This window comes from Apodemus sylvaticus, chromosome 1 (assembly GCF_947179515.1).
Source record: "Apodemus sylvaticus chromosome 1, mApoSyl1.1, whole genome shotgun sequence".
NCBI lineage: Eukaryota > Metazoa > Chordata > Mammalia > Rodentia > Muridae > Apodemus > Apodemus sylvaticus.
In genome coordinates this window covers 80030530-80058117 of record NC_067472.1, presented here as the reverse complement: position 1 = coordinate 80058117, position 27588 = coordinate 80030530, and the positions used below count along the sequence as shown (strand labels likewise).

General features: G+C 46.3%; 1 protein-coding gene across 4 annotated transcripts in view; it reads left to right on the top strand.

The window, feature by feature from the left end:
- Katnip (katanin interacting protein) overlaps positions 1–27588 on the top strand; it is a 182082-nt gene that overhangs the window by 52947 nt on the left and 101547 nt on the right. For all 4 annotated transcript variants that reach the window (XM_052199602.1, XM_052199577.1, XM_052199586.1 and 1 more), the window contains 3 exons: positions 4950–5119; positions 6401–6498; positions 15133–15264. In XM_052199602.1, coding sequence (XP_052055562.1) covers positions 4950–5119; positions 6401–6498; positions 15133–15264 — 400 coding nt within the window. The remainder of the gene's footprint in view (positions 1–4949; positions 5120–6400; positions 6499–15132; positions 15265–27588) is intronic.

Here is a 27588-nt window from a genome sequence, read left to right as displayed (position 1 = left end):
GCCGCCTTGGTCACACTGCTCAGTCTCACTCAGAACTGCCCAGTGTGATTACATCTCCAGTGAGGAGAATGGCCAGAATCACTAAGCGGGTGCTAGGACCAAACAAGGCTGCCTCATCTCTTGAGCCTCCTCCTTGGCCCTCCCAAGCATTCCTGACAGGACATAATGATTCTGCTTCTGCTACAATCAAGGTGGCTTCATGCTCACCCTCTCCTACCAGGGAGCTTATCTGGGAAGAGGCTTGGGCTATAGACACCTCACCTTCCAAATACAGCATCTGGGAGTTCCTTTAGGAACACCACCTCTCTCCTCTCACTCCATGTGGTTTGGGTGGGGATAACTCTAAGCCAGGCCCAAAGGAGCCCTCCTCAGGAGGGCTGTAGATGGCAGGGCAGCAGTGGGTCGCTCAGCTCTGGACAAGCAGGGACCCTACACCCTGGACAGCTCTACACAACAAAGTCATCCATTTTAAGAAAGCCTTTCTGTGGTGCTACCTGAATGTCATTGCACTCAGCTGCAGCAGGGGAGTTTCTTTACCCATTCTTTCACAGTCTGAATAATTATCTCCTAATTTATCAGTTTCAAACATCTACATTCTCATAAATCATCCTGCTTAAGTAGAGGCCCATATGCAGTGCCAGCCCCAGATCCTGGGCCATGGGACAGGGTTTTAACAGTGATGTTGGATCCCAGTGCAGTCCCTGGGAGGGAAGTCAAGGCGTGTTCTTCACCTGGCAGGTCAGTTTCCTGGCCACCCTGAGCCTGCCGACTCCTCTGAGACCTCTGTGTATAGAGCTGTAGCATTCCGTGCTCCCAGGAGTAGGCCCATGGCTGTTTGTAGATCAGGACTTAGTGACTTGTGTTTTCCTTCTGTGTGTTCCTACGTTGTTGTCCAACAGTCAGGCACATTCCAAGGCTGGCAAGAGATAAGCAGTCTGTAGTCAGTGTTCCTGCCATCTTTGTTGAAAAGATGGATGTGTCAGCTGCTGCAGAGACGGCTGAAGAGTAAACAAAGAAGGCGCCCATAGCGCCGCCGCCTTCTTCACAACTGACGCCATGTTACGTTTGTCACCTTCCATTCAAGGCCCACAAACCCAGGCTTTTTTTCTTTCAATTTTACACTTAGCATATAAGTACTCTGTTTTGGTTGGTTGGTTGATTGATTGATTGATTGATTAGAGACAGGGTTTCTCTGTATAGCCCTGGCTGTCCTGGAATTCACTCTGTAGATCAGGATGGCCTCAAACTCAGAAATCCACTTGCCTCTGCCTCCCAAGTGCTGGGATTAAAGGCGTGCGCTACCACTGCCTAACCTCTTTCTTTCTTTCTTTCTTTCTTTCTTTCTTTCTTTCTTTCTTTCTTTCTTTCTTTCTTTCTTTCTTTCTTTCTTCTCTCTCTCTCTCTCTCTCTCTCTCTCTCTCTCTCTCTCTCTCTCTCTCTTCTTTCTTTCTTTCTCCCCCCCTCTCTCTTTCTTTCTTTTTTTCTTTTTTGTCAAGACAGGGTTTCTCCATGTAACCTTGACTGGCCTTGAACTTATAGAGGTGTACCTGTTTCTGCCTCTCTGCCTCTCTGCCTCTCTGCCTCTGTCTCTGCCTCCCAAGTTCTGGGAATAAAAGAGTACACCACCACTGCCTGGCCTATTTGGATTAATTTTTAAAGTTAGTGTACAATGTAACTAATTTTATCATGGCATCTATATATACAAAGCTATCCCTCTCTTCCATTTACTGTTTGGTGTAAGTGTTTGTGTATGTTTGTCTGTATGTGTGCACATGTGTGTGTGTACATATGGAAGCCAGAGATCAACCTAGGTGTCACTGCCCCGTGGCTGTTGATCTGGGGCTTGCCTTGCCAGTCAGATTAGGGCCCTGGGATGACAGTTTTGTGCCACCTAGCTGTTTTTAGATCTGAATTTTGTGGTTCAGGCCTCATGCTTGGCAGGAGAACATTTCACTGAGTGCTGCCCACCCCCACCTGGTGAGGGGACCACAGTGTGTCCTGGGGTCTTTCCTGGGATGGCCTTAGCGGTGTCCTCACCTCTACTCCCTGGCCTCAGGTGCTGGCTTGCATTCGGGATTCGTTGGTCTCAGTACTAACCTTTCCCATGCCCAGGGTTAGTGCTGGAGGAGTGCTGGAATGTACTTTCTGGGAGAAGCTCAGTTACGCAGCGTTGTCTATGTCTTCCTAGTCCTCCTGAGCAGGGGCTGGGAGCTGGCAGCAGTGTCTGAGTTTGCCAGTTGCCATCCTGCCTCACAAGCTCCAGGAGTGACATGTCCGCAGTGATGACTCGAGTTAAAGTGCCCAAAGTCTGCATCTCAGTCCTGCCACAGAACAGCTGGGTGACCTTGGGCAGGTTCCTTACCCATCTGTGTCTCACTTTCCTTGTCTGTGGAATGGAGTGCTAAAGTACCTGTGAGGAGTAATGTCTTCCTCAGCTGGAACTTACCTCGTGTTCTGTCTGTGATTGGCAGCTCACAGAAACATGTTTATCGGCATTCCTGTGTACTCGAAGCCACTCAGAGATGAACAAGGCTAGCACACTTGTTTGAAAAGACAAAGCCAGGAGCGTTTGGCCTTCACTGTCTTTCTTAGGGACACTAAGCGTCTTGGTTTGCAGCTTTGTGCTTTGCTTGATACTTTCGTTGTTTCAGCTGGCTCCAGGTCTGTGTGTGTGTGTGTGTGTGTGTGTGTGTGTACAAATTGGAGTCTATTTTGTTCCATGGGCACCATCCACTTTGTTTTTGAGACAAAGTCCCATACTAGCCTGGAACACGGTGATTGGCTGGAGTGGCTGGGCATTGAGCACCAGCATGTGCTTGTCTCTCTCCCCTCAGCCTGGCTTTGTTGGTTTGTTGTTTTGACTTTTGAGACCAGGTCTCACTATGTAGCTTGGCTAGCTTGGAATGCACAGAGATGCCTCTGTCTCCTGAGTATTGGGATTAAAGGCCTATGCTACAGAGTCTGGGGACCAAACTCAGGTCCTTACGGTTGCAAGGCAACCACTGTTCCAGCTGAGCTGTCCCCAGCCAGGTGTTTTTACTTTTGTTTTGTGGCAGAACCTCACTTTTTTAGCCCAGGCTGGCTGCACAATCATTTCAACCCTCCTGTTCCCAGAGATGGGATTATAGGCATAACCAGCAGGCCTGGCAGGAAGGTGCCTTTAAACACAAATCCAAGCATGATGATTGGATGACCAGCTGATGAAATGCTGTGGCCAGAGCTGGCAAGAACCTTTTCCAATTTCTCCCTAGAGCAATGGGTCAGTACAGGGTAGTTCTGTATTCATGATGGCTTCTAGGACCATGACCTAAAGTCACCGTGTTGAGAGTCGGATTTGGCATACAGTGCTCACCCCAATATGATGAGTATTATATTAAAATTTTGTTAACTTGGGGCCTGGAAAGGTAGCTCAGCAGTTCTGAGCATTGACTGCTCTGCCAGAGGACCTGGATTCTATTCTAACACCTCTGTAGAGGCTCACAACCCTCTGTAACTCCAGGTCCAGGGACCTAACACTTTCTTCTGACCTCCATAGGCACCAGACACACATGTGGTACACAGACATAAATGTAGGCAAAACAGCCATACATATAATACCATACATTTAAAAGTTTTACCAACACTCCTCCACTGATGGTGGGGCTGTAAGATGGTACAACCACTTTGGAAATCAGTCTGGCGGTTCCTCAGAAAACTGGACATGACACTTCCGGAGGACCCTGCTATACCTCTCCTGGGCATATACCGAAAGGATTCCCCAGCATGCAATAAAGACACATGCTCCATTATGTTCATAGCAGCCTTATTTATAATAGCCAGAAGCTGGAAAGAACCTCAAAGAAGGAATGGATACAGAATATGTGGTATATTTACACAATGGAATACTACTCAGCAATTAGAAACAATGAATTCACAAAATTTTTAGGCAAATGGTTTGATCTGGAAAATATCATCCTAAGTGAGGTAACCCAATCACAAAAGTATACACATGGAATGCAATCTCTGATCAGTGGATATTAATCAGCCCAGAAGCCCTGAATACCCAAGGCACAAATCGCATAACAAATGACTCCCATGAAGAAGTATGGAGAGGGTCCTGATCCTGGAAAGGATTGATCTAGCATTGGAGAGGAATATATGGACAGAGAAAAAGGAGGGAGGTGATTGGAGAATGGATGGAGAGAAGAAGGTTTATGGGACATATGGGAAGAGGGGATCTGGGAAAGGGGAAATCATTTGGAATGTAAACAAAGAATATAGAAAATAAAAATATTTTTAAAAAAAGTTTTACCAACTTGCTGGGCAATTAATCACTAAAGGTGAAGCCCACTTGTTGACTTGAGAATCTAATTACTGTGATGTATGAAGGTGTAAAGACTCTAAGAATCAGGTATCCTGTAGCCATGGTTCTGGGAGGGGCTAATGAAGACAATGCATACTGTCTTGAGACAAAAGACAGTGTCATATCAGCAGTGAGTTAAGGATTGTCTCAGCTACTTTTAAATTGCTGTGGTAAACACATGGCTGAGGCAACTTGAAGGAGAAAGTGTTTAATTGGGCTCACAGTTTCAGAGTGGTAAGAATCCTTTACCATCATGGCAGCAGACAGGAGACATTGCACTTGAGCAGTGACAGAGAGCTCACATCCTGACCCACGTACATGAAGCAGAGAAGAAATACAGTGGTCATGGTAGGAATCTTTTGAAACCTCAAAGCCTGACCCCTAGTGACACATCTCCTCCAACAAGGCCATGCTTCTTAATTTTTCCCAAACAGTTCTACCAACTGGGCACTAGATATCTAAACACATGAGCCAATGGGGCCATTCTCACTTAAACCATCACAGAGACATTGCTATCAGCTCGCCAAAGCACTTTACTGCTGGCCTTGGGGACTTGGAGGAGCATGCATTGCTGGGATCCAGGCAGATGACTTTTTTTCTCTTCCAGGATACTAAAGCATTTGAAAGCCAAGGACCCTGTGCAGCTGAGGCTGGAGCACTTGGAGCAAGGTTTCTCTGTCTATGTCAACGGGGCCAATTCAGAGCTGAAAACATCCCCACGGAAAGCTGTGCACACAGACTTCTCCAGAAGTGCCTCACAGGCCGAGGGGTCACAAGGTGAGTGCAGAGCCTCCCAGGCCAGGCAGCAGCATTTTTAGTTAAAAATTAAGGCATGGGATATAGCTCACTGGTAGAGCACCTGCCTAATGGAAACAAAGCCCTGGGTTTGAGTCCCCAGTACTGCAAAAGAAAACAAAGAGATAAGTTAGAGATTTTGAAAACATCCTGTATGCATGAACTCACCAGCAAATGAGTTAACTGTACCCACCTGGCTAGCAAGAGCTCCTAAGAGCAAGGAAGAGAAATATTCTTTAAGGTGCTAGGGATGGAGCCCAGAGCCTCACACATGCGAAGAAACCACTCCAAGCTTAAATCCCTTTTTACTCCTTTTCAAACTAGGTTTGGTCTCCATGCCTAAAACCAAAGGTAGCTAGAGCAAGAACTTTCTAGTTTTTACATTGCCTATGGCTCTAATGTCCATGATTTTAAGGGCAATTTTAAATAATAGCTGATATGCACATATTAACTTTAATACCTAACACCTATGAAATATTTGATTCCACCGTACCTTTTTACATTTAGCTAATCCAGCTCCTTCACGCTTTAAAGGGATTTCATGTGTGTGATGGAAACGCCTATCCATCACACTGGAAATAATTTGGTATTGAATGGATAGACCTGTTGAACAGGTGGGACCAGGCTCAGGTTGACCGCGTTACTCCGAGGAATCTACTTGGTCTCTCTGTATTATTATAATTCATTGCCTCCTAGGTGTGGGAAGCTTCCAAGCCATTAATACTAGAAAAATAAACACATCAGCAAAGGGACCAGAGGAGTGATATCCCAAAATATCCCCCAGAGAGCCACTGCAGTATCTAAATGCAGTTTACCAGGAGCTCTGTAGCCCCTGTGGCATGACTCCTCTAGCTTTCATTGTGGGCATGCCGCTAGTTGGTAGAATTAGGAGGAACTGAAAACAAGATTATCTTAACTTGGGACCCAGCAGTATATTTATTTATTCATTCCTCAAATATGTCTCCATCCACTGTCTTTTACACATGGCTGCCTGCTGTAAGAACGACACCATATGTCTGTTTGGTGGTGGCTTTTTGTGCCCGGAGATCTGCCTGATACGACATTAAGCATATCATCTTATAGACATTCTGCAACTCTTACACTTTCTCCTGGGCATTGGCTTGCTCGCAGCTTACTTCAGGCAGATGCATCCCTCATAGGATGACCTTGAGCAGCTGGAATGGATTGCAGATGTAGGCTTCATAACTTCAATGTGAACTTGCCTTCCATGTCTCACTAGCTGCTTCTCTGTCTTTGTTGCAGATTATGGGCGAAGAACCCTGTTCCGAGAAGCCGAAGAAGTTTTAAGACGCAGCTCCAGGACAGCACCGGGAAAAGTCCAACGCCGGGGATGGCACCAGGTCTGGGAACTTGCGTTAGGATGAAGGGTGGACCTGTGAAGCGTTTAAGCCCCATGAGCTTGGTGACTGTTCTAGGCACTGTAGGGCACCCTCTCTGCAGGGACGGCTTCTGGGGTACCAACCTGTTGCAGGGTCCTCCTTCTGCCCGGGACCTCCGGCACCTACTGGAGTAGAGTAAGAGCAGAGCTATGCTCATTCTTGAGGGCTCATTTAGCAATTGGCTTTTTATCCAATACCTACTGTGTGTGATGCATAGCATAGATAAATCAAGTGATCAGGACACATCCCTGCCCTGGTGAACTAACATGCCCATTTAGATGGCTGCCAACGTTGCTGAGGCACAGCCTGTGTTGCTGAGTCCTGCCCCTGAGTCCCAGCTCTGTCTCCGCTAAACACAGCCCCTCTGCTTTATGCTCACAGCACACCCGAAGCCTGGCTTCTCACCTTGTCCTCTTGTATTTAAGAGCAGAAGAGAGAGATGCTTAGAAAATCTCAGCAACCTGCCCAAGCTCATGGCTAAGAAGTGGAAGAATCAGATCTTTGGCTCTGAGTTCCATCTTCTTGCCCACCTAGGCCTTTCTTTGGTCCCTTACTAGCTTCCTTGGAAGCAGTTGTGTCTATGTATGGAGCTGCCTAGTGTGCCCAAGTGTCACTGTGCCATGTATGTGCTTGAGGTTGGGTCGTGTGGTCTTAGTTCCCGTCACATGTTTTGCACATTAAGATGGCCTTATAGCACACAGATTGGCAGAATCGTTGTTGTTACTAATCTGTGTGTGAGGAAAGTCAGGCACTGCACTTTACAGTAGACTGCAGTAAAGGCTTCCGTGTGCTTGCTTCCGTGTGCTAGCATATCTTCACAACAGCCAACTAGTTGATGTGTGTCCTCATGGTGTTGCCATGGAAATAGAGACCCAGAGACCCAAAGACACTTGTTCAGGGTTACATGACCCGTAAGGAAAGAGGCTGGGTTGGGGTATGGTTTGGGCCTGTTGCTGTGCTGAGAGCATCTTCCCACTATCCTCACTGGAAACAGTTGTGCCTGCTGCAGCTGGGGTCTGAAGAGCAGGCCCACAGGGCACTAGCCTGGGCACTTGTGTCTGTCCCCAGCCATGAATGGTAATTTCTTGTTAATGAGGCCTTTCTTGCTTGCCTCACTCTACACAGCTCTTCTGCTCGTTGGAGTGCTTCCTATTATCACGAGCCATATTTGTGTCTTAGACTGTGACTTAATGGCTAGCCTCTGAGTCTGTGCAATTTAAAAGGCTTGGCCTAAGATTAATTAGCATCCCTCCCATCTCTCCTGTGACTCCCCACTTCACAAGACTTAATCAGGGCTAATTTCCCCTTGCCTCCCAAAGCCTCTCTGCTATAATTGCCCTTCTGCACTGCAGCAGTCAGGGGTCACTCAGTGCCTAACAATAGGGACTGCTGTTTAAATAGAAAGCTCAGGCTGAGTGTGGTGCATGCATGGTCCCCGGGGCTGGTGAGCTGGGCAGGCTGCAGGAGGCCTTCGGCCCACAGTGCACACTTGTCTGCCCTGGCCTCCAGGAGAGATGCTGCCCAGGACAGCTGGGAGAGTGGGGACAGCCTCAGGGATGCCAAGACAGATCCTGTTCTTCTCTGGTCTGGGGCCAGTGTGGGATGCAATTGAAAAACCTGTGGCCTTCATGATCCAGCCCTTCCTCCCCTCCTCCCCTCTGTTCTCCCTGTCTGTGGCAATGTGATACTGGACCTCCTTTGCACACAGACCCTGAGCCATGAGGAACTGCAGTAAGAGTCCATGGAGGTACCACTGCCAGCATCTCAGCCGCTTGGCAGAGCAGAAGTCATGTCATTTAGCTTACGTGCTCTTTCTTCTACCTTACTTTCTCTCCCCAGCTGGCTCTTCAGGGCATTTAAATGTGGCTCCTGGGAACTGAAGAGAATGGGCTTTGGGCTGCTTCTTTGGTGTGTGCTTTGGAACCAGTAATGGACCCCTCTGAGCTTTGCCTTTATATCATCACAACCTCCTGCAGCTGTTGGGAAGGCATGTGTGTGGTGTGTCACATCACAAACCTATAAGTGGTGTGTTTCTTCAGCTAGGCGCCCATAATGGCAGGTGATGGGGCTAGGATGAGGTTAGTGCTTGTAGCTCTCTGATATGCCACCAGTCCTCATGGTGCCTGCTTTTTAATCTAGAAGATGGTCAGTAAGTTACCTGCCTCAGAAGGTGGCTGCTGAGGCTCACCCAGGCAGTGTCTGTGGACGTTCCTGCCATGCCTGGCACAGAGCTGATGAAGGTTGTGTTGGTCATTGTTGGAGTAAATGGAGGGCAGGTGTTGAGGGTTTTTCAGTCTGGAGGTTTCCAGGCTCTCCATTCTCTCATTTCTATTTATCTATTTATTTTACTTGTGGGGGCCATGTATGTGTGCAAAGTCTGGAAGGCAGCACCGGGGGCCATGTATGTGTGCAAAGGCCAGAAGGAGGCACCAGGTGTGCTTCTCCATCACTCTCTGCCTCATCCATGGAATCAGCCTCTCTTTAGACGAATCTGGGCTTGCATTTTCTCAGCTAGGCTGAAACATATCAAGTACTAGCCATCCTCCTGTCTCTGCCCTATTAGAGCTGGAAGATGCTGATGCCTTCCCACCACACTCTGCTGCGCCTTTGCTCAGGAGGCCCTTCTTGTTCCTTGGTGCTAGATTGCAAACCTTGCTCCTCACGGCTGCATATCAGTCTCTCTTGACTGCTGAGCTGTCTCTTTTGCACTTCATTCTTATGTCCGATCACTCTCTCTTTCTTCAGTCCTGGCCGTTTATGGAGCACGTCAAAGTTTTGGGTCCTTACTGCTGGTCTGAGAGCTGCAAGTGAAGCAGACCAGCTCTGCTGCCCTGGAACTTGTGGGATGGGAGTGGAGGCCAGGCCAGGCCAGGCCAGGCAGCAGTAGCCAGCAAGTTAATGGCAATTACTATGAAGGAAAGCCAGGCAAGAAGAACAGTGGCAGGCAGCAGAGGTGCCCAGGGGTACTTCAGCAGAGCTGAGTGTGGGGATCTGTGGTCTCCTTGGAAAGGTATAGAGGAGTGTGATGGAAAGGTATTAGCTATGATCAGCACATGATGATGGAGAGGAGGAAGCACTGGGGGCCTGGCTCACAGTTGCATGGCTGAGCATACAAGCTGAGGAGTCTGGACAGTAGTCTGAGTAGAAGGGCTCCCCAGAAGCACCAAGATGGGGGAAGCTGCCTTTGGAAAGATCTTGGCTGCTGTGTGTAGACAGGACTACCCTAACTAACTCCCTTACCCTAGGACTTGTGGGAGCTCTGAGACTGGGTTCCTGACTCCACACAGCTCTCCTCTGCTGCTTCCCACAGCCCTATCTGCTGGCTTCACTGACCCACTGCACCCTCCAGGATGGTTTCTCACTCCTGGATTGGTTGAGATCTCTAAGAGAAGCTGTTTGAATGTCTCAGCTCATCAGTGTTACTCAGGGTTACTGCCTGGACTCCACTAGTTGACTTTGGTGTGGTTCTGACTGCTGAGTGTGCTGTGACTTGAGGTCATCTGACACTTATCCTGCCTGGCCTTGAACAGCCTGGTAACAGTGTGTGTATCTGTGTGTCTTAGTTAGGGTTTCCATTGCTGTGAAAAGACATCACAATCAGGCCAACTCTTATAAAGGACAAGATTTAATTGTGGCAGGCCTACAGGTTCTGAGGTTTGGTCCATTATCATCATAGCAGGAAGCAGTGCAGCATCCAGGCAGGTGTGGCAGCTAGGATCTTAGAGTTCTGCATCTTGATTGAAAGGTAGACAGGAGAAGACTGGCTTCCAGGCAGCTAGAAGAGTCTCAAAGCCCACCCCCATAGTGACACACTCCTCCAACAAGGTCACATCTCCTAATAGTGCCACTCCTGCTTATTCAAACCCACAGTGTATGTGTGTGTGTGTGTGTGTGTGTGATATTACAACCTGTTGTCTAGGGTACAGGAGTTGGACAGCTTGGCCTTGCCTTGGACTCAGAAATCCTCCTGCCTCTGCCTCTCTGAGTGCTGGGATAAAAGGCGTGCACCACTGCCCAGCTCTTCATTTGCTCCAATACAGCCCAAGCTGGTCCTGAACTTACTATGCAGTTGCAGCTAACCTTGAAGTCTTGATCCTCCTGTGTATACCTCTCTCATGCTGGGATTGCAGGCTTGAGCCACCATGTCGAGCTCTTTCCACCCTTTTTGTTAGGCTCCTCTTTGTGGTTAGCCAGAGGGAAGCAGGTGATTAAGGTAGTAGGGTTCCCAGTAGCCAGTGGCTAATTCTTAAAGGACACCCCACCAGGAATGGGACCATACCCTGGCCCTGTCTGCCTGGTGGGTTTCCTTATTTCTTATGTCCGCTGTTCCAGTCTGACAGTTTCTCTTCTTCCTGCAGCTGGACAGTGGTGCATGGAATTCCCTTCTTCTGGGTTTAGACTAGCAATTAGTAACACTTTAGTGCCTAGCTACGACAATAGAAGGGACTTTTTCTCAAGAGTACAGGCCTGAAACTCATTTAGCAAGAAGGCTGTAGAACCACTCATGATAACCTTGTCCTTAAGGGTTAACCAGAGGTTAAAGTAACAATGTCCCTAGAAGCCAATGGCTAATTCTTAAAAGCCACCCCACCAGGTTTGGGACATGGCTTTGCCCTAGTTTCTGGGTTTCTCTTATACTACAGGGCCCACCATAAAGGGCCCATAAGGTTACACTATCACTTTTGCTGTCCATGGCTCAGTTAGTGGGGGTTGGGAGCTCTATAGATTGACTGGATAAATACAGCAGGCTCCCAAGCCACCACCTTTACTGTGGAGTGGCCTGCAGGTACTATCTAGGCATCTATCCCTGCTGGCCTTTCCCTTACTGCTTCGGGGCCTTAGATCTCTCTGCCGCCATCAGTGGATTAAGATTTATGGCTTCCTCAGCCTTGTAATACTTGGGTAGACAGTGGCCTAATCAACAGAGCCGCCGTTTACCAAAATGCTGTCAGCTTTGATGAACATCACTGGCTCTCGGCATTAAATCGGCAGTGAAGGGATTGGCCTTCCGACAATTTACTGTGGGCCGGACTTTCAGGAAAGGTCTCCACAGAACGTTTGCTGTGGAATAAAAGTGGCCTTGGCTGTCCCTCACTGCAACATCTGCATCCTGGGTTGCTGCAGGCATGCGCACCTGCAGTACAGCTCACCTCCAAGTTGTGAAGCCGGGCCCCTCCTTTTGGTCCCTCTGACTTCTGATCATGACAAGCTGACAAACCTGGGAAGAGCTGATCAAAGACCAGCTCCTCACCCAGCCTATCTTAAGGGGCTTGGAAGAGAGCCCTTCCACCTCTAGGGGGCTCCATTAATATAGCACACAACCTGCACAAGCATACAGGGCATCCCCTGTACTTGTTCTTTTTGTGTTTGACAGCACACTTCAATGCACCCTCTTAGAACACTATGAGGAGGTGCTGAAGATACACAAATAACTCCGGGCATGAACTGGGTGGAGTGTGGGCTGAGCATGAAGTGAGCAGCTTTGGAGGGTTTGTGTGGAGAGTCTTTTAAATCCTCCTCCAGGATAGGTACTGCAAAGGTCTGCCAGGGTCTGGGTTTGAAAGTAGGCAGTGAAAAGCAGTGGCTCATGAACACCCACTACTGGTAAAGCAGCATGCCATTTGGGGAGCCAGCCCGGGTCAGCAGCATCCTTCCATGCAAGGTGGAAGGTGGGAGGCTGGGAGCATGCCTGCAGCTGGGGCTGGGTTAGAATCTGCCAGCCTTGGTGTGGGTGGGGCTGCCCCCACGTTGTGGGCAAAGGAGGCTCCCCAGGATAGGGTGGGAGAGCAGGCCAGATGGCAGCTATTTATTACCCTCCTGGCACCCACTCAGTGTTGTGAGTGCTTTCTGGACCACAGAGTTAATTCCAGCACTGTTGCTTCATAACCTGCAGTGCTCACTATGGTGCTGAGTGGACTCGGGGGCAGGGCACTGGTATCTGGAACTCGATGCTCTTAGAGCTTGGTGAGGGCCTGCTGACTAAGGACCTTAGGGCTGACCACAAAGCTGTGCTTGCACATTGGGCATCACTGGGAAGCTCGGCTGTGCTGAGCTGCTGAGGAGAAGGCTGTGTTCCTGGCTCCGTGCTGGATGTAGAGCTCCTTCTGTGGCTGTGCCAAGCCAGAGGCTGGCCAGACTGCATCTCCCACTGTCACTGGCCAGCTTCCTTTCAAGCAATGCACATTGTCCAGGGCCACAGACCTAGGCAGGCCTCCATCTCTGCCTCTCAACTGGTCTTTTCCTGAGCCCCAGAATGCCAAGATAGCCCCAAACTGCTCCTCACTTACATTCTGTTCCCCAATTTCCCATCTCTCCTGTTCCCAAGAACTATCACTCACTATGGTGGGCAGGAAATGGGGCGTGGTATCTGCCACTCTAGCTTAGCATACTCCATCTTCCCCTGGTGGGAGAACTCAATTCTAAAAGAGCCACCAGGATCAGAGGCAAGCAGGAGATTCCAAGAAAGAACTAAGGTGCTTTCTCCAGAGGCTAATTACAGGACAGACTGGCAGTCTATGCCCAGACTTGTCTGGATTTTAGGAAAGGGATGAGGAAAAAGCTAATACTGCTGCAGGCCCACTGGCAGCATTCAGAAGTCCAAAGTTCTAGTCTAAGCCCTTCCCTCTTTAGAGAAAGCTCCAGAGGGCCCTAAAAGGAGCTGGGTGGCTGGTGATCCTCATCCTTGGCCTGGCCCAAGTCTGTGGTCAGCCTTTTCTCTGATCCTCTCATCCTGCCCAGTAGGCCTCAGTGTAAGGATGTTGTTGACTATCTCAGGAGAAGAGCACAGCATGCTTTCCTTAACCTGGAGAGGCAAATAAAGCAGCAAAGTCTAGAAGGAAACCATACACAGCTGGAGCTAGCCAAGGCTTTGGAGTGAAAAGGAAAGGGGGGACAAGGAGGGTGTATGGCTTTAGAACCATCCCAAGGCATTACACAGTGGCCCGCTGGCCCTTCTTGTTTCTCTATTAGGACATCTTCCTTGCTCTCATGGATGTTCTATTCTCATCTTTGAGCTACACAGGGACTGAGGGAAGGAAAGCAAAGAAGTCCAAAGGTTTCTGTGGCTCAGCTACACTGATAGGACCCTGGTAGCGGCTCCATTTGGTTCAATAGTCACACATGTCAGAATGTGTAGGGATTAGTATGGAGGCCTTGCATGTTGGACGTATCAAGTAAGGTCTGGATTTGCTAACAGTGATTTGAATGATGTGACAGCGTGTCACCTGTCAGCTGAGTGAGTCCTTTTGTTCTGTTCAGGTGGACATCACTAGTGAGCAGGCAGTAGTTTCTAGTATTGGCAATCTTGGTGCTTCTCCAGAAGACAAAGGACAGGATAGACAAGATGGCTGACTTGAGGACTGGGCGGACTGACTCAGAACCCTGAAACAGAGACTAGGTGCACAGGTTAGAGGCTCCAGCTCCATCTTCTGAGTACCAATTGCCAGTGATCCAGCGCTCAGCAGCCAGTGAGATCCTGAGCTCTAAACAATCAGGCAGCAGGGAGCAGGCAGCAGCAGCAAGTGCTCCAGCTCTGGGATTCTAATGACTACCATGACTAGTGGTGTAGCTTTCAAACCTTTGTGTCAAGACCATGAGCCTTTGGGGTTGGCAGCTCCCAGGACCTCTTCTCAAAGCCGAGACCTGCAGCATCTTGCCTACCATTTTTTGTGCCCTCTACAGCCTGGGTTGTCCCACCCACTCCATGGAACTCTCTAGCGGCTTGGCTTTTTTGTTTTTTGGTTTTTGTTTTTGTTTGTTTTGTTTTGTTTGCTACTGGCTGCAGCTGCCATCGCCTTTGTACTCAGAATAAAAGTCACAAGTGGTAAAAACCTTCTATGTGGTCTGATGTTGCAACATCTGGGGATATTAGGGGAGCATCTCCTTGTTAACTCAGAAGGCCAGGTGAGCTGGGCTTGGGGCACTGGCATCATTCCGTGTGACCTTTGTTGTTCATATGGGCCCTTTGGTGGGCTGTGTGGAGGTGGGGGATTCTGCAGTGATCCCTAGTCCCCAGCACCTAGCACAGGTATTTGTTTCTCAAAGATGCAAAGAATTGTTGAAAGAAGGGAAGCTGCAGCAAGGACAGCTTGTATACTTCAAAAAGCTTTACAAGAATTCTGTCCATTTCACGTTAGCATATCTACAGTGCGCCAGCCAGGCTTTCCCAAACATGCGGTCAGTTAGCTCATATGGCTTTTGGGGAAATGCTTAACAGTTATAAAAATTCTACTGAAAAATAATCATTAAAAGTCTGAAGTTTTCTCCTACATACTTTACAAGTATAAGGAAGAAACAGGCAAACGTAAAATGACCCTGTATAGTCTCAACTGCTGAGATGGGTGCAGTGGCCACAGTAGTAATTCTAGTACTTGGGAGGCTGAGGCAGGAGAATCACTAGCTTGAGGACAACCTAGACTACATAAAGAAACCTGCTCTTTAAACAACAACTACAATAACAACAATTCACCAAAATCCTGTCCTGCTTAGGCACAGCACCCCTGAATGCCATTTTCATGGGCAGCGAGGCTTTGCCCCTTCCTGTCCTTGAGCAGAGTGTTGTCTGTTCTTATTTCAACACTGAATTTCTGTGTCCAGAAATCTGTGCAGATCAGAACTGAAGCTGGCTCTCGTCTCCACATTGAGCCTCCTCTGGACTGTTCAGAAGAATTTGAATCACAAGAAGATGTCGTTGACAACCATGAGGATGCCACTGGGGAACACACACAGGTAGGGACTGGCCTCGGCTTGTACTGGGAGCTCCCGCAAAATCAGGGTCTGGTGTTCTAGCGCCCTTAGTCAGTGTTCTTTCCAACACCTACTTCCTTTGACCTCTACCCTTCTCTCATTAAAAAAACTGAAGCATATGTAGAGATCAAAGGACAGCTCTGAGGAGTCAATTCTCTCCTTCTGTTGTGGTTCCTGGGATTGCACTCAGGTCATCAGGCCCATGAAGCAAGCACTTTTACCCACTGAGCCATCGTGCCTGCCCTCACCTCACACATTTTGATACACAGTGTGTGGGCCACACATATCTAACCACTGTAAATGAAGAAGGGGCGAAGAGGGGAGGCCAAGTCTGGCAGAGAAGAGTAGCTTAGTCAGGGAGGCTTTCTGGAAAAGAGTAGAATTTGTCTCTGGCTATTAATGCTAGAAAAGAGCCTGAAGGGGCTGAGGGCAGGCAGGGAGTGACACCACACCTGCTTGCATATATGTACCTTAGCCTGTGAGGTATTCTGTATATCACAGTGACTCCAGACAGCAGACCACCCATGGAACATCCAGACAGCTGAGTATCTGCAGCTGATGGGGGTCAATGACCACCAGCCTGTTTCCAGTAATAGTATGTCCCAGACTCTTCTTCCACAAGTGTTTCCTGGCAGTGCATTCTTGAGCCTTGGCCTATGTTCTTTGCACCATAGACATGGGCATCAAACAAGCACATAAAGTGCCTGTTCCTAACCAATTTATGTTCCAGATGAGATAGAAAAAGGTAGAGTAAAATAAGATCATTTCAGATATCAGTAAGTTCTCTGAAGGAAACCGAAGAGGGAGCTGGACATGGCGGTGCATGTTTATAATCGCACAGAGCAGGAAGGTCCCGAGCAAGGTCAGCCAGGGAGACAGAGGGAAACCCATAACAAAAATAAATAAAATCAGAGCAGGAAGCGAACAACAAGATGTTGGAGGAGAGTACTGTACACAGACTGCAGGAGAGCACACAGGCAGAGACTGATGCAAAGAGCTTCCCAGGCAAGAACGCCTTTGCAGCTGGCTTTGAAGAGGCTGGGCTTCAGGGGCTCAGGGCCAGCAGTGTGGCTAGGGCAGCAAGGAGTGAGCTGAGGCACTGAATGAGAAGACAGTGGAGTGGACCAGGGCATAGTGGGCCTGGGCTGGAGGGTGGGATAGGCTTTGACAAGGGGAGTTTAGTCCAAGACAGTGGCTCTCAACCCGTGGGTTAAATGACCATCAGAAAACACAGATATTTACACTGCGATTCATAATGGTAGCAAAATTAAAGTTATGAAGTAGCAATGAAATAATTTTATGGTTGATGGTCACCACAACATAAAGAACTGTATTAAGGGTTGAAACATTAGGAAGGTTGAGACATTAGAAGTTTTGAGGGGACAGATTTAATAATTAAAATTAATGAATACATCATTTCTCCATGTTGTGTAGAAGCAACATTCTGGAGAGGCTTCAGGTGAAAGTCAAGTTGCTAAGCAGACCATGCCCCATTGCTCCACTTATTGCCCAGCTCTGGGCCCCACCTGCAGGTCATAGCCTCAGCCAGGGCCTTCACCTTCTGTGACTTCTGCGTTGTTGAATTGTGAATGACAGAAAGGGAAAAGAACTGGGAATTCGGTCCAAGAAACATACTCTATGTTCGAAGTTTCTTATTTGCTCAAGAGGGAGAAGCAGGGAAGAAGCTGGGATCCTTCTGCCCCACTCACACGCTGGGTGGAAGGGCTCTATGTACAGGTGCACAGATTGCACACATGTGGTTTATTCTCTCTCTTTCTCTCTCTCTCTCTCTCTGTGTGTGTGTGTGTGTGTGTGTGTGTGTGTGTGTGTGTGTGTGCGCGCGCGCGCGCTGTAGCTCATACAGGACCTGAGAAGCCAACATGAGGACTCTGTTCTTCCACCTTTACGTGGTTCTGGGTGATGAACTTAGGTCCTTGGGCTTGCACAGCTGGCACCTTTACCCACTGAAGCTTCTTCGGGTTACTTTCTTCTTTTCTCCCCTCTCCTCCTCCTCTTTGTGAGAGGCTTTACTGTGTAGTCCCAGATAGCCTCACAGCCAGGATTTTCCTGCTAGCACCTCTACACCTGGCTCACTATTTGCTTTTGAACCCACCAACAGTCCCATGCTTGGGATCAGGCTGTATAAAACACACCTTCATTTTCTTTCAGCTGGATCTTAGCCACGTTCAGTCTCTTAAAATCCTAGTCCCACGCCAGGTTCCAGAGTGCTGTGTGCCTTTTGAGCTAGAGACCATTGTTGTTTGCCCATGGTGAAGCACCTGGCACCTTCTGTTAAACTAATACTTGGTTCCTCGTTGGCAGGCTCCGGCAGCCTGCACACTGGGCAGCAGAGGCCCCGCTCACCCCTCCAGGCTTCTCCTGCCCTCAGCATTTGCAGCAGTCTTTGGTGCACATGCTCAGTTGGCTCCCCTGCTGCTCTGCCAGCACTTCAAGTTCCCCACTGTGAGCCCCTGATTCTATTTCCTGCCTTTTCTCCACATCTTGAGAGGGCTCTCCTTAAGGCTTCACAGTCAATTTCCCCTTGGAGTTATTTCCCTGCAAAGGGGGAGAGAGAGAGACAGCGGTGCTACTTGCCTGCCACAGCAGAAAGAAGCACTGGGAGCTGCCATCTGCACAGGCACAGAAGAAATGCACGGCATGGCTAAATATACCAGCTTGGCATGCAGCAAGAGAGGCCTGAGCTGGAGCAGAAGGCATCCGCATCGGCATGGAGGCTTTGCACCTCACCTTTGCCGTGGCCAATGTAATGCGCCAGCCTTTGCTCTCCATCTCAGCCTGTGAACTTGAGTTTCTTGGTGGCTTTGAGTTCCCAGACTGGCATGCTGGGGGCGTGTTCTCTCAGCCTGTATGCTGCCTTGTGTGGTGCTGTAGGAAGATTCAGTTAGCAGCCAGCACTGATGCGATCAGGAGATTCCACGTGAGGATCTGAATTGGGGGTTTCCTTCCTTTAAAAATAGATGATTGGGGTCCTCCTCCTCCTCTTCCTTCTTCATCTTCTCCCTCCTCTTCTGTTCTAGCACAAGGACCTACATTGTAGCCCAACTCATGATGCTCCTGTTTCCTAACTGATTGATGTGTACTATCACCATGGTATACTTTTCTGTTTTCTTTTCCTTTTTGAGAGATAGTATCACTATGTAGTCTTGGCTGACTTAGAATTCATTATGTAGACAAACCTAGCCTTGAACTCACAGAGATCCACCTGCCTTTGCCTCTCAAATGTTGGGATCAAAGGCATGTGTCACCACACACGTCCGTTGTATACTTTCTTATGAGGGACGACTGGGCTGGCTGCTGGAACTAGAGGTGTGTCCCCGAGGTGCCGTGGTCCATGCCACATATTCCCAGATGCTGAAGATAAAGTGGTTAATAAGCATATAGGCGGGGCTCGGTGGTGGTGCACGTTTAATCTCAGCACTCCAGAGGCAGGCACAAGCAGATCTCAGGGAGTTAGAGGCCAGCCTGGTCTACATAGTGAGTTTCAGGACATTCAGGGCTGCATAGAGAACCAAATAAAAAAGCATGTAGTGTGTCAAGAGGTGACAGGGCTCTAGAAATAGCAGAGTAGAATGTGGGAACAGGGAAGGACAGGCAGAGGTTCCTGTCGAATACTGAGACATGGCCTCTTGTGTGGCAGCAATGAAGTGGGACTGCAAAAGCCCTGCGGTGAGGAGGGAGAAGGTGGGGAAGGGTTGGAGGAGCAGCTGTGAGGCCAGACAGTAGGTCGGGGGGACTGTGGCAGAGACAGGCTTTTCCTTATGTTGGATATGAGGCTCTATAGGGTTCTGACCAGTTTTCCAATGCTAACACTGGATAGCTCTTTCTAGAGAGTTTGAACCCAGTGTCTGGGCTCATGCTATAGTGTTGCTGTGGGAGAATCTGTCTTCATCTGAGGAAGTGGTTTCTTTCGGAATCAAGAATGAATTCAAAATGTCTAAAAATAAAGTTTTAAAATTAAAGTTTTTCTTTATTATATGTGTGTGAGGGGCAGCACAAGTATGGCACTTCACATGTGTGGGGGTCAAAGGTTAGTTTTCAGGAGTCAGTTCTCTCCTTCAACTGTAAGATCTAAAAACTGAACACAGGTATGGCAGGCTTGCACCAGGTCAGTGGCCATCTCTCTACCCCAGTAGTCGTTTCAGAACCCCCTTGCCCTGTACATCATTGTCCAGGCTGCATATAGGTGGCCTGTCTATTGTATCCAGGAGATGGGAGGGACCAGGGAGCCTGTGTCAGTCTCAAGGAGAGGTACTTCCAAATCTGTGATCACCAGGCCCTGTTATGCCACATGAAGCCATAACCACTGGAAAGGCCTTTTAGAAGGCCTTCATAGCTACCCCCACTGTGTGTATATTAGTTTAATTTCTGTTGCTATGATAAAGTACCCTGACAAAAGCAATTTAAGGGAGAAAGGGTTATTTTTAGGTTAGAATTTAGGATTAGAGTTTGTCATAGCAGGGACATTAAGGTGGCAAAAACTTGAAGCAGCCAGTGTCATTAAACTCTCCATCAAGAACAGAGAGCAATGAATGAATTCCTGCATGTTAGTGCTCAGCCCTTTTTCTCCACCTTACACGGTGCAGGATCCCCTGCCTAGGAAATGGTGCTGACTCTAGCTTGTGTCCACTTGACAAAAGCCACCATCACAGTGTGGGTCCAACAATAAGGTAAAGATTTTATAGCCACAGTTATAACCTAGTGTCATTATTACAGGCACATGCTGACATCTAAAAACTGGCATTGTACAGGCGTCTCCAGAAGAGTCTGTCCCACCCGTAGGCACTATGGCAGGCAGCTTCTACAGTGAGACTTACAAAGCAAGTGCTGGCTGACAGGGAAAGTATGTTACATGGGTACTTCTGATAATTCCAGATAACAGAATCTGTAAGCAAGTGCTTCCTTTCATTTATTTTGATTTATTGGTTCTTCATAGTATGCAGGGCCCTTCATATGCAACACAAGCACCCCCTAAGCTGTATTCTCAGTCCTTTTTCACACCTTAATTTTCAAGGCAGGGTCTGACTTATGTCAGCTTTGAACTCACTCTGTAGCCCAAGCAAGCTTTTACCTTGTAATCCCCCTGCCTCAGTCTTCTGAGTAGCTAGGCTTGTCTTACATATTTTTTTCTTCCATAATTTTTTTCATACTTTTTTTCTTTATTGATATATTTTTATTTACATTTCAAATGATTTCCCCTTTTCTGGGTCCCCACTCCCAGCAAGTCCCATAAGCCCTCTTCCCTCCCTCTGTTCCTCTATCTACTCCTTCCCACTTCCCTGTTCTGGTATTCCCCTATATTGTTGCACTGAGTCTTTCCAGAACCAGGGGCCATTCCTCCATTCTTTTTGGACCTTATTTAATATGTGGATTATGTCTTGGGTATTCAAAGTTTCTAGGCTAATATCCACTTATCAGTGAGTGCATACCATGATTGATCTTTTGAGACTGTGTTACCTCACTTAGTATGATGTTCTCCAGCTCCATCGATTTGTCTAAGAATTTCATGAATTCATTGTTTCTAATGGCGGAATAGTACTCCATTGTGTAAATATACCACATTTTTTTTTTATCCATTCCTCCGTTGAGGGATACCTGGGTTCTTTCCAGCTTCTGTCTACTACAAATAGGGCTGCTATGAACATAGTGGAGCATGTGTCCTTATTGCATGCTGAAGAATCCTCTGGGTATATGCCCAGGAGTGGTATAGCAGGGTCCTCAGGAAGTGTCATACCCAGTTTTCTGAGGAACCACCAGACTGATTTCCAAAGTGGTTGCACCATCTTGCAATCCCACCAGCAGTAGAGAAGTGCTCCTCTTTCTCCACATCCTCACCAACACCTGCTGTCTCCTGAGTTTTTGAACTTAGCCATTCTGACTGGTGTGAGGTGAAATCTCAGGGTTGTTTTGATTTGTATTTCCCTAATGATTAATGATGTTGAACACTTCTTAAGGTGTTTCTCAGCCCTCCGAAGTTCTTCATGTGAAAATTCTTTGTTTAGCTCCGTACCCCACTTTTTAATGGGGTTATTTGGTTCTCTGGGTTCTACCTCCTTGAGTTCTTTGTATATATTAGATATTAGCCCTCTGTTGGATTTAGGGTTGGTGAAGATCCTTTCCCAATCTGTTGGTTGACGTTTTGTCCTTTTGACAGTGTCCTTTGCCTTACAGAAACTTTGGAGTTTTATGAGGTCCCATTTGTCAATTCTTGATCTTAGAGCACAAGCTATTGGTGTTCTATTCAGGAATTTTTCCCCTGTGACCATGTCTTTCAGGGTCTTCCCCAGTTTCTTTTCTATTAGTTTCAGTGTGTCAGGTTTTATGTGGAGGTCCTTGATCCATTTGGAGTTGAGCTTAGTACAAGGAGATAAGAATGGATCAATTCGCATTCTTCTGCATGCTGACCTCCAATTGAACCAACACCATTTGTTGAAAAGACTATCTTTTTTCCACTGGATGCTTTCAGCTCCTTTGTCGAAGATTAGGTGACCATAGGTGTGTTGGTTCATTTCTGGGTCTTCAATCCTATTCCATTGATCCGCTTGCCTGACATTGTACCAATACCATGCAGTTTTTATCACTATTGCTCTGTAGTAAAGTTTGAGGTCTGGGATACTGAATCCCCCTGAAGTTCTTTTACTGTTGAGAATAGGTTTAGCTATCCTGGGTTTTTTGTTATTCCAGATGAATTTGAGAATTGCTCTTTCCAGCTCTATGAAGAACTGGGTTGGGATTTTTATGGGGATAGCATTGAATCTGTAGATTGCCTTTGGCAAGATGGCCATTTTAACTATATTAATCCTGCCAATCCTGGAGCATGGGAGATTTTTCCATTTTCTGAGATCTTCTTCAATTTCCTTCTTCAATTTCAGATATCTGAAGTTCTTGTCATATAGGTCTTTCACTTGTTTGGTTAGAGTCAACCCAAGATACTTTATGCTGTTTGTGGCTATTGTGAAGGGTGTCATTTCCCTAATTTCTTTCTCATTCTGCTTATCCTTTGAGTATATAAAGGCTACTGATTTGCTTGCGTTGATTTTGTAGCCAGCCACTTTGCTGAAGATGTTTATCGGCTGTAGGAGTTCTCTAGTAGAGTTTTTTGGGTCACTTAAGTAAACTATCATATCATCTGCAAATAGTGATAGTTTGACTTCTTCCTTTCCAATTTGTATCCCTTTGACCTCCTTATGTTGTCTAATTGCTCTAGCTAGGACTTCAAGAACTATATTGAAAAGATATGAAGAGAGGGGGCAGCCTTGTCTAGTCCCTGATTTTAGTGGGATTGCTTCAAGTTTCTCTCCATTTAATTTGATGTTGGCTACTGGTTTGCTGTATATTGCTTTTACTATGTTTAGATATGGACCTTGAATTCCTGTCCTTTCCAAGACTTTTAGCATGAAAGGATGCTGAATTTTGTCAAATGATTTTTCAGCATCTAATGAAATGATCATGTTGGTTTTTTTCTTTGAGTTTGTTTATGTAGTGGATAGCATTTATGGATTTCCTTATATTGAACCATCCCTGCATCCCTGGAATGAAGCCTACTTGATCATGGTGGATGATCATTTTGATGTGTTCTTGGATTCGGTTGGCAAGAATTTTATTGGGTATTTTTGCACCGATATTCATAAGGGAAATTGGCCTGAAATTCTCGTTCTTAGTTGGATCTTTGTGTGGTTTTGGTATCAGCGTAATAGTGGCTTCGTTGAAGGAGTTGGGTAGTGTTCCTTCTGCTTCTATTTGGTGGAATAGTTTGAAGAGTATTGGTGTTAAGTCTTCTTTGAAGGTCTGATAGAATTCTGCACTGAAACCATCTGGTCCTGTACTTTTTTTGGTCGGAAGGCTATCTATGACCCCTTCTATTTCTTTAGGGGCTATGGGTCTGTTTAGATGGTCTATTTGATCCTGGTTTAATTTTGGTATTTGGTATCTGTCTAAGAAAATGTCCATTTCCTCTAGATTCTCCAGTTGTGTTGAGTATAGGCTTTTGTAGTAGGATCTGATGATTTTTTGAATTTCCTCGGTTTCTGTTATAATATCTCCCTTTTCATTTCTAATTTTCTTAATTTGAATACTTTCTCTGTGCCCTTTGGTTAGTCTGGCTTAGGGTTTATCTATCTTGTTGATTTTTTTCAAAGAACCAGCTTTTGTTTTGTTGATTCTTTGTATGGTTCTCTTGGTTTTTACTTGATTGATTTCAGCCCTGAGTTTGATGATTTCCTGTCTTCTTCTCCTCCTGGGTGAATTAGCTTCTTTTTGTTCCAGATTTGTTCTGTTAATCTTCTAGTGTATGCTCTCTTAAATTTCTTTTTGGAGGCACTCAAAGCTATGAGTTTTCCTCTTAGCATTGCTTTCATTGTGTCCCATAGATTTGGGTATGTTGTGCCTTCATTTTCATTAAATTCTAAAAAATCTTTGATTTCTTTCTTTATTTCTTCCGTGACCAAGGTATCATTGAGTATTGTTCAGTTTCCATGTGTATGTGGGATTTCTGTTGTTTTTATTGTTATTAAAGACCATTTTTACTCCATAGCAATCTGATAGGAGGCATGGGATTATTTCAATCTTCTTATATTTGTTGAGGTCTGTCTTGTGACCAACTATATGATCAATTTTGGAGAAGGTACCATGAGGTGCTGAGAAAAAGGTATATTCTTTTGCTTTGGGATGAAAAGTTCTTTATATATCTGTTAAATCCAATTGGTCCAAAGCTTCAATTAGTTTCACTGTCTCCCTGTTTAGTTTCTGTTTTCCTGATCGGTCCATTGGTGAGAGTGGAGTGTTGAAGTCACCCACAATTATTGTGTTAGGTGCAATGTGTGCTTTGAGCTTTAGTAAAGTTTCTTTTATGAATGAGGGCATCCTTGTATTTGGAGCATAGATTTTCGGGATTGAGAGTTCTTCTTGTTGGATTTTTCCTTTGACCAGCAAGAAGTGACTTTCCATGTCTCTTTTGATGACATTAGGTTGAAAGTCAATTTTATCTGATATTAGAATGGCAACTCTTGTTTCCTGGGACCATTTGCTTGTAGAATTGTCTTCCAGCCTTTTACTCTAAGGTAGTTTTTGTCTTTGACACTGAGGTGTGTTTCCTGTATGCAGCAAAATGTAGGGTCCTGTTTACGTAACCAGTCTTTTAGTCTATGTCTTTTTATTGGGGAATTGAGTCTATTGATGTTCAGAGATATTAAGGAGTAGTGGTTATTGCTTCCTATCATTTTTGATTTTAATTTTATTCTTGTGTGGTTATCTTCTTTTGGGTTTGATGAAAGAAGCTTAATATCCTGGTTTTTCCAGGCTATAGTTTCCCTCATTGTAATGGTGTTTTCCCCCTATTATCCTTTGTAGGGCTGGGTTTGTGGAAAGATATTGTGTAAATTTGGTTTGTCATGGAATATCTTGGTTTTTCCATCTATAGTGATTGAGAGTTTCACTGGGTATAGTAGTCTCGGCTGGCATTTGTGTTCTCTTAGAGTCTGCATGAGCTCCGCCCAGGATCTTCTAGCTTTCATGGTCTCTGGTGAGAAGTTTGGTGTAATTCTGATAGGTCTTCCTTTATATGTTACTTGCCCTTTTTCTCTTACTGCCCTAAGTATTCTTTCTTTGTTTAGTACATTTGGGGTTTTGATTATTATGTGACGGGAGGTATTTCTGTTCTGATCCAGTCTGTTTGGAGTTCTGTAGGCTTCTTGTATATTCATTGGAATCTCTCTCTTTAGGTTATGGAAGTTTTCTTCCATAATTTTGTTGAAGATATTTGCTGGCCCTTTAAGTTGTAAATCTTCACTCTCATCAATGCCTGTAATCCTTAGATTTGGCTTTCTCATTGTGTCCTGGATTTCCTGGATGTTTTGGGTTACAAGCTTTTTGCACTTTGCATTTATTTTTGACTGTTGAGTCCATGGTTTCTATGGTATCTTTGGCATCTGAGATTCTTTCTTCTATCTCTTGTACTCTGTTGTTGATATTTGCATCTATGGTCCCTGATTTCTTCCCAAGGTTTTCTATCTCCAAAGTTGTCTCCCTTTGTGCTTTCTTAGTTGTTTCTACTTCTGTTTTTAGATCCTGGAAGTTTTTGCTCAGTTCCGTCATTTGTCATTTGCTTGTTTGTGTTTTCCTCTAATTCTTTGAGCGATTCTTTTTGTGTTTCCTCTTTCATGACTTCTTCCTGTTGATCAAACTTCTCCTGTATTTTTTTAAGTGATTTTTGCATTTCCTCCTTATTGGCTACTAACTTCTGACCCATATTCTCCTGAATTTCTTTAAGTGATTTTTGTGTTTCCCTTGTAAGGGCTTCTAGCTTTTGATAATTTTTCTCCTGAATTTCTTTAAGAGATTTATTTATGTCCTTCATGTGTTCCTCTCACAGCATCCTTACCAGTGCTTTTAAATCCAAATCTTGTTTTTCTGGTGTGTTGGGGTATCCAATTGTTGGGGAATTGGGTTCAGATGCTGCCATAATGCCTTGGTTTCTGTTAGTAACGTTCCTATGTTTGCCTTTAGCCATCTAGTTCTCCCTGGTGTTAGATGGTCTTATTGTCACTGGCTGGTGCTTCAACCTACTGTGGATCTTTAAGGTTATTTCTGCAACACTGGATGAATGGGCTTCCTCTGGCACAGATTACTGATATGCTGCCTTCCTCTTTTGTGCCTTTGGAGCCCTGCTCAGTCTTGCCTCAAGCAATGTTATACTTTTGTCAAGGTGAACCAGGTGTTCTCTGACTGCTCTGTTATGGGGCGAAGATGGTGTGGTGGAGGTCACTCCTTCTGTTGATTCTCACGTAGGACACAGGTCCCGCGACCGACCAGCTTCCAGATGAACCGCCTATGTGCTCAGTTCCTGAGTGCAGGCAGACCCCTGGCGGTTTGCACCACTGGAGATCTAAAGCTCAGGGTGATACAGTACCTAGTGACCCTTCTCTGTCCCAGCAGGGAGCGAATATGGCTGCGAGGAATCTCTTCCTCTGCTGCTCTCTGGGTAGCACACAGGCCCCAAGTCCAGCGGACTGGCAGACAAACCACCTATGTGCTCAGTTCCTGAGTTCAGGCAGACCCCTGGCGGTTTGCACCCCCAGAGATCTAAAGCTCAGAGTGATACAGTACCTAGTGACCCTTTTCTGTCCCAGCAGGCAGCGAATATGGCCGCAGGGAACCTCTTCGTCTTACATATTTTTTATTGCCAATTTAACATTAGTGGGGTTTGCCATCCATCCTATTTGATAAGCCTACCTTTTTTTATTAACTCCACAACACACTATGGTTTTCTTTCCATACTAGTAACTCATTCCACCAGGAGCTTAGAGCACTGTTTGGGATATAATGGCTTGGCCATGTAGTGGCTGTGTTTTCAGTGGTTTTGACAGATTGAAGAGTGTGATCAGACCAGTTGTGGGAGTAGCAACAGAAGTTAGTGGTCAGGAAAGGGAGGAGGAAGGGAGAGCAGCAGAAGAACAAGACCCCTCCCCCCACACACTACCTGAGATGAAGCTCACACCAAATAAACACTGATTTGCATACCAGTTGAGGTTGTAACATCCATTACCACAGTCTGTGAGTTGAGCACTAGGCATTTGAAAAAACCAAGAAACAGAGACCTGTACTGGATGACAGTGCTCTGAGACCTTTTGGTCTGTGGAGGTGCACTCACAGGTGGGGAACTGAGCTGGGCTGGCTCTGCTGCAGAAGGTGCCATAGGCTGTTGTGGCTGTTATTGATGCTGAGTCTGGGAGCCAGGCATACAGCCGGGCCCCCATCAGTGCTGCTTCATGGTGCTTTCCATGATGAAAGAGAAACTCCTCTCAGCTGAATCTCGCCCTAGTGAGCGCACAGCTGCGAATGATGGTGAGAAATGCCAAAATCCAATGAGGAGCAGCCAGGCAAACCTGAATGGAGGCCTACTCTACCAACAGCTGCAGAGGTCATGGAAAATATCGGTGACCAGATGTGTGTGTGTGTGTGTGTGTGTGTGTGTGTGAGAGAGAGAGAGAGAGAGAGAGAGAGTAAAGGCAGGTAATGTTCCAGATTACAGGACAGGAAAAACATGGACCACAGTTGTGTCTAATGAGAACCAGGGGCCAGGGAGGGATCAGTGAGTTTGGGGAAAATTAAGTAATTGTTAAATTTGAGGAGTTAGAAATTTTTTATTGTTATATCACCCTTTTCATTTCTGATTTTGTTAATTTGGGTGCTGTCTCTGTGCCCTCTGGATAGTCTGGCTAAAGGTTTATCTATCTTGTTGATTTTCTCAAAGAACCAGCTCCTACTTTTGTTGATTCTTTGTATAGTTCT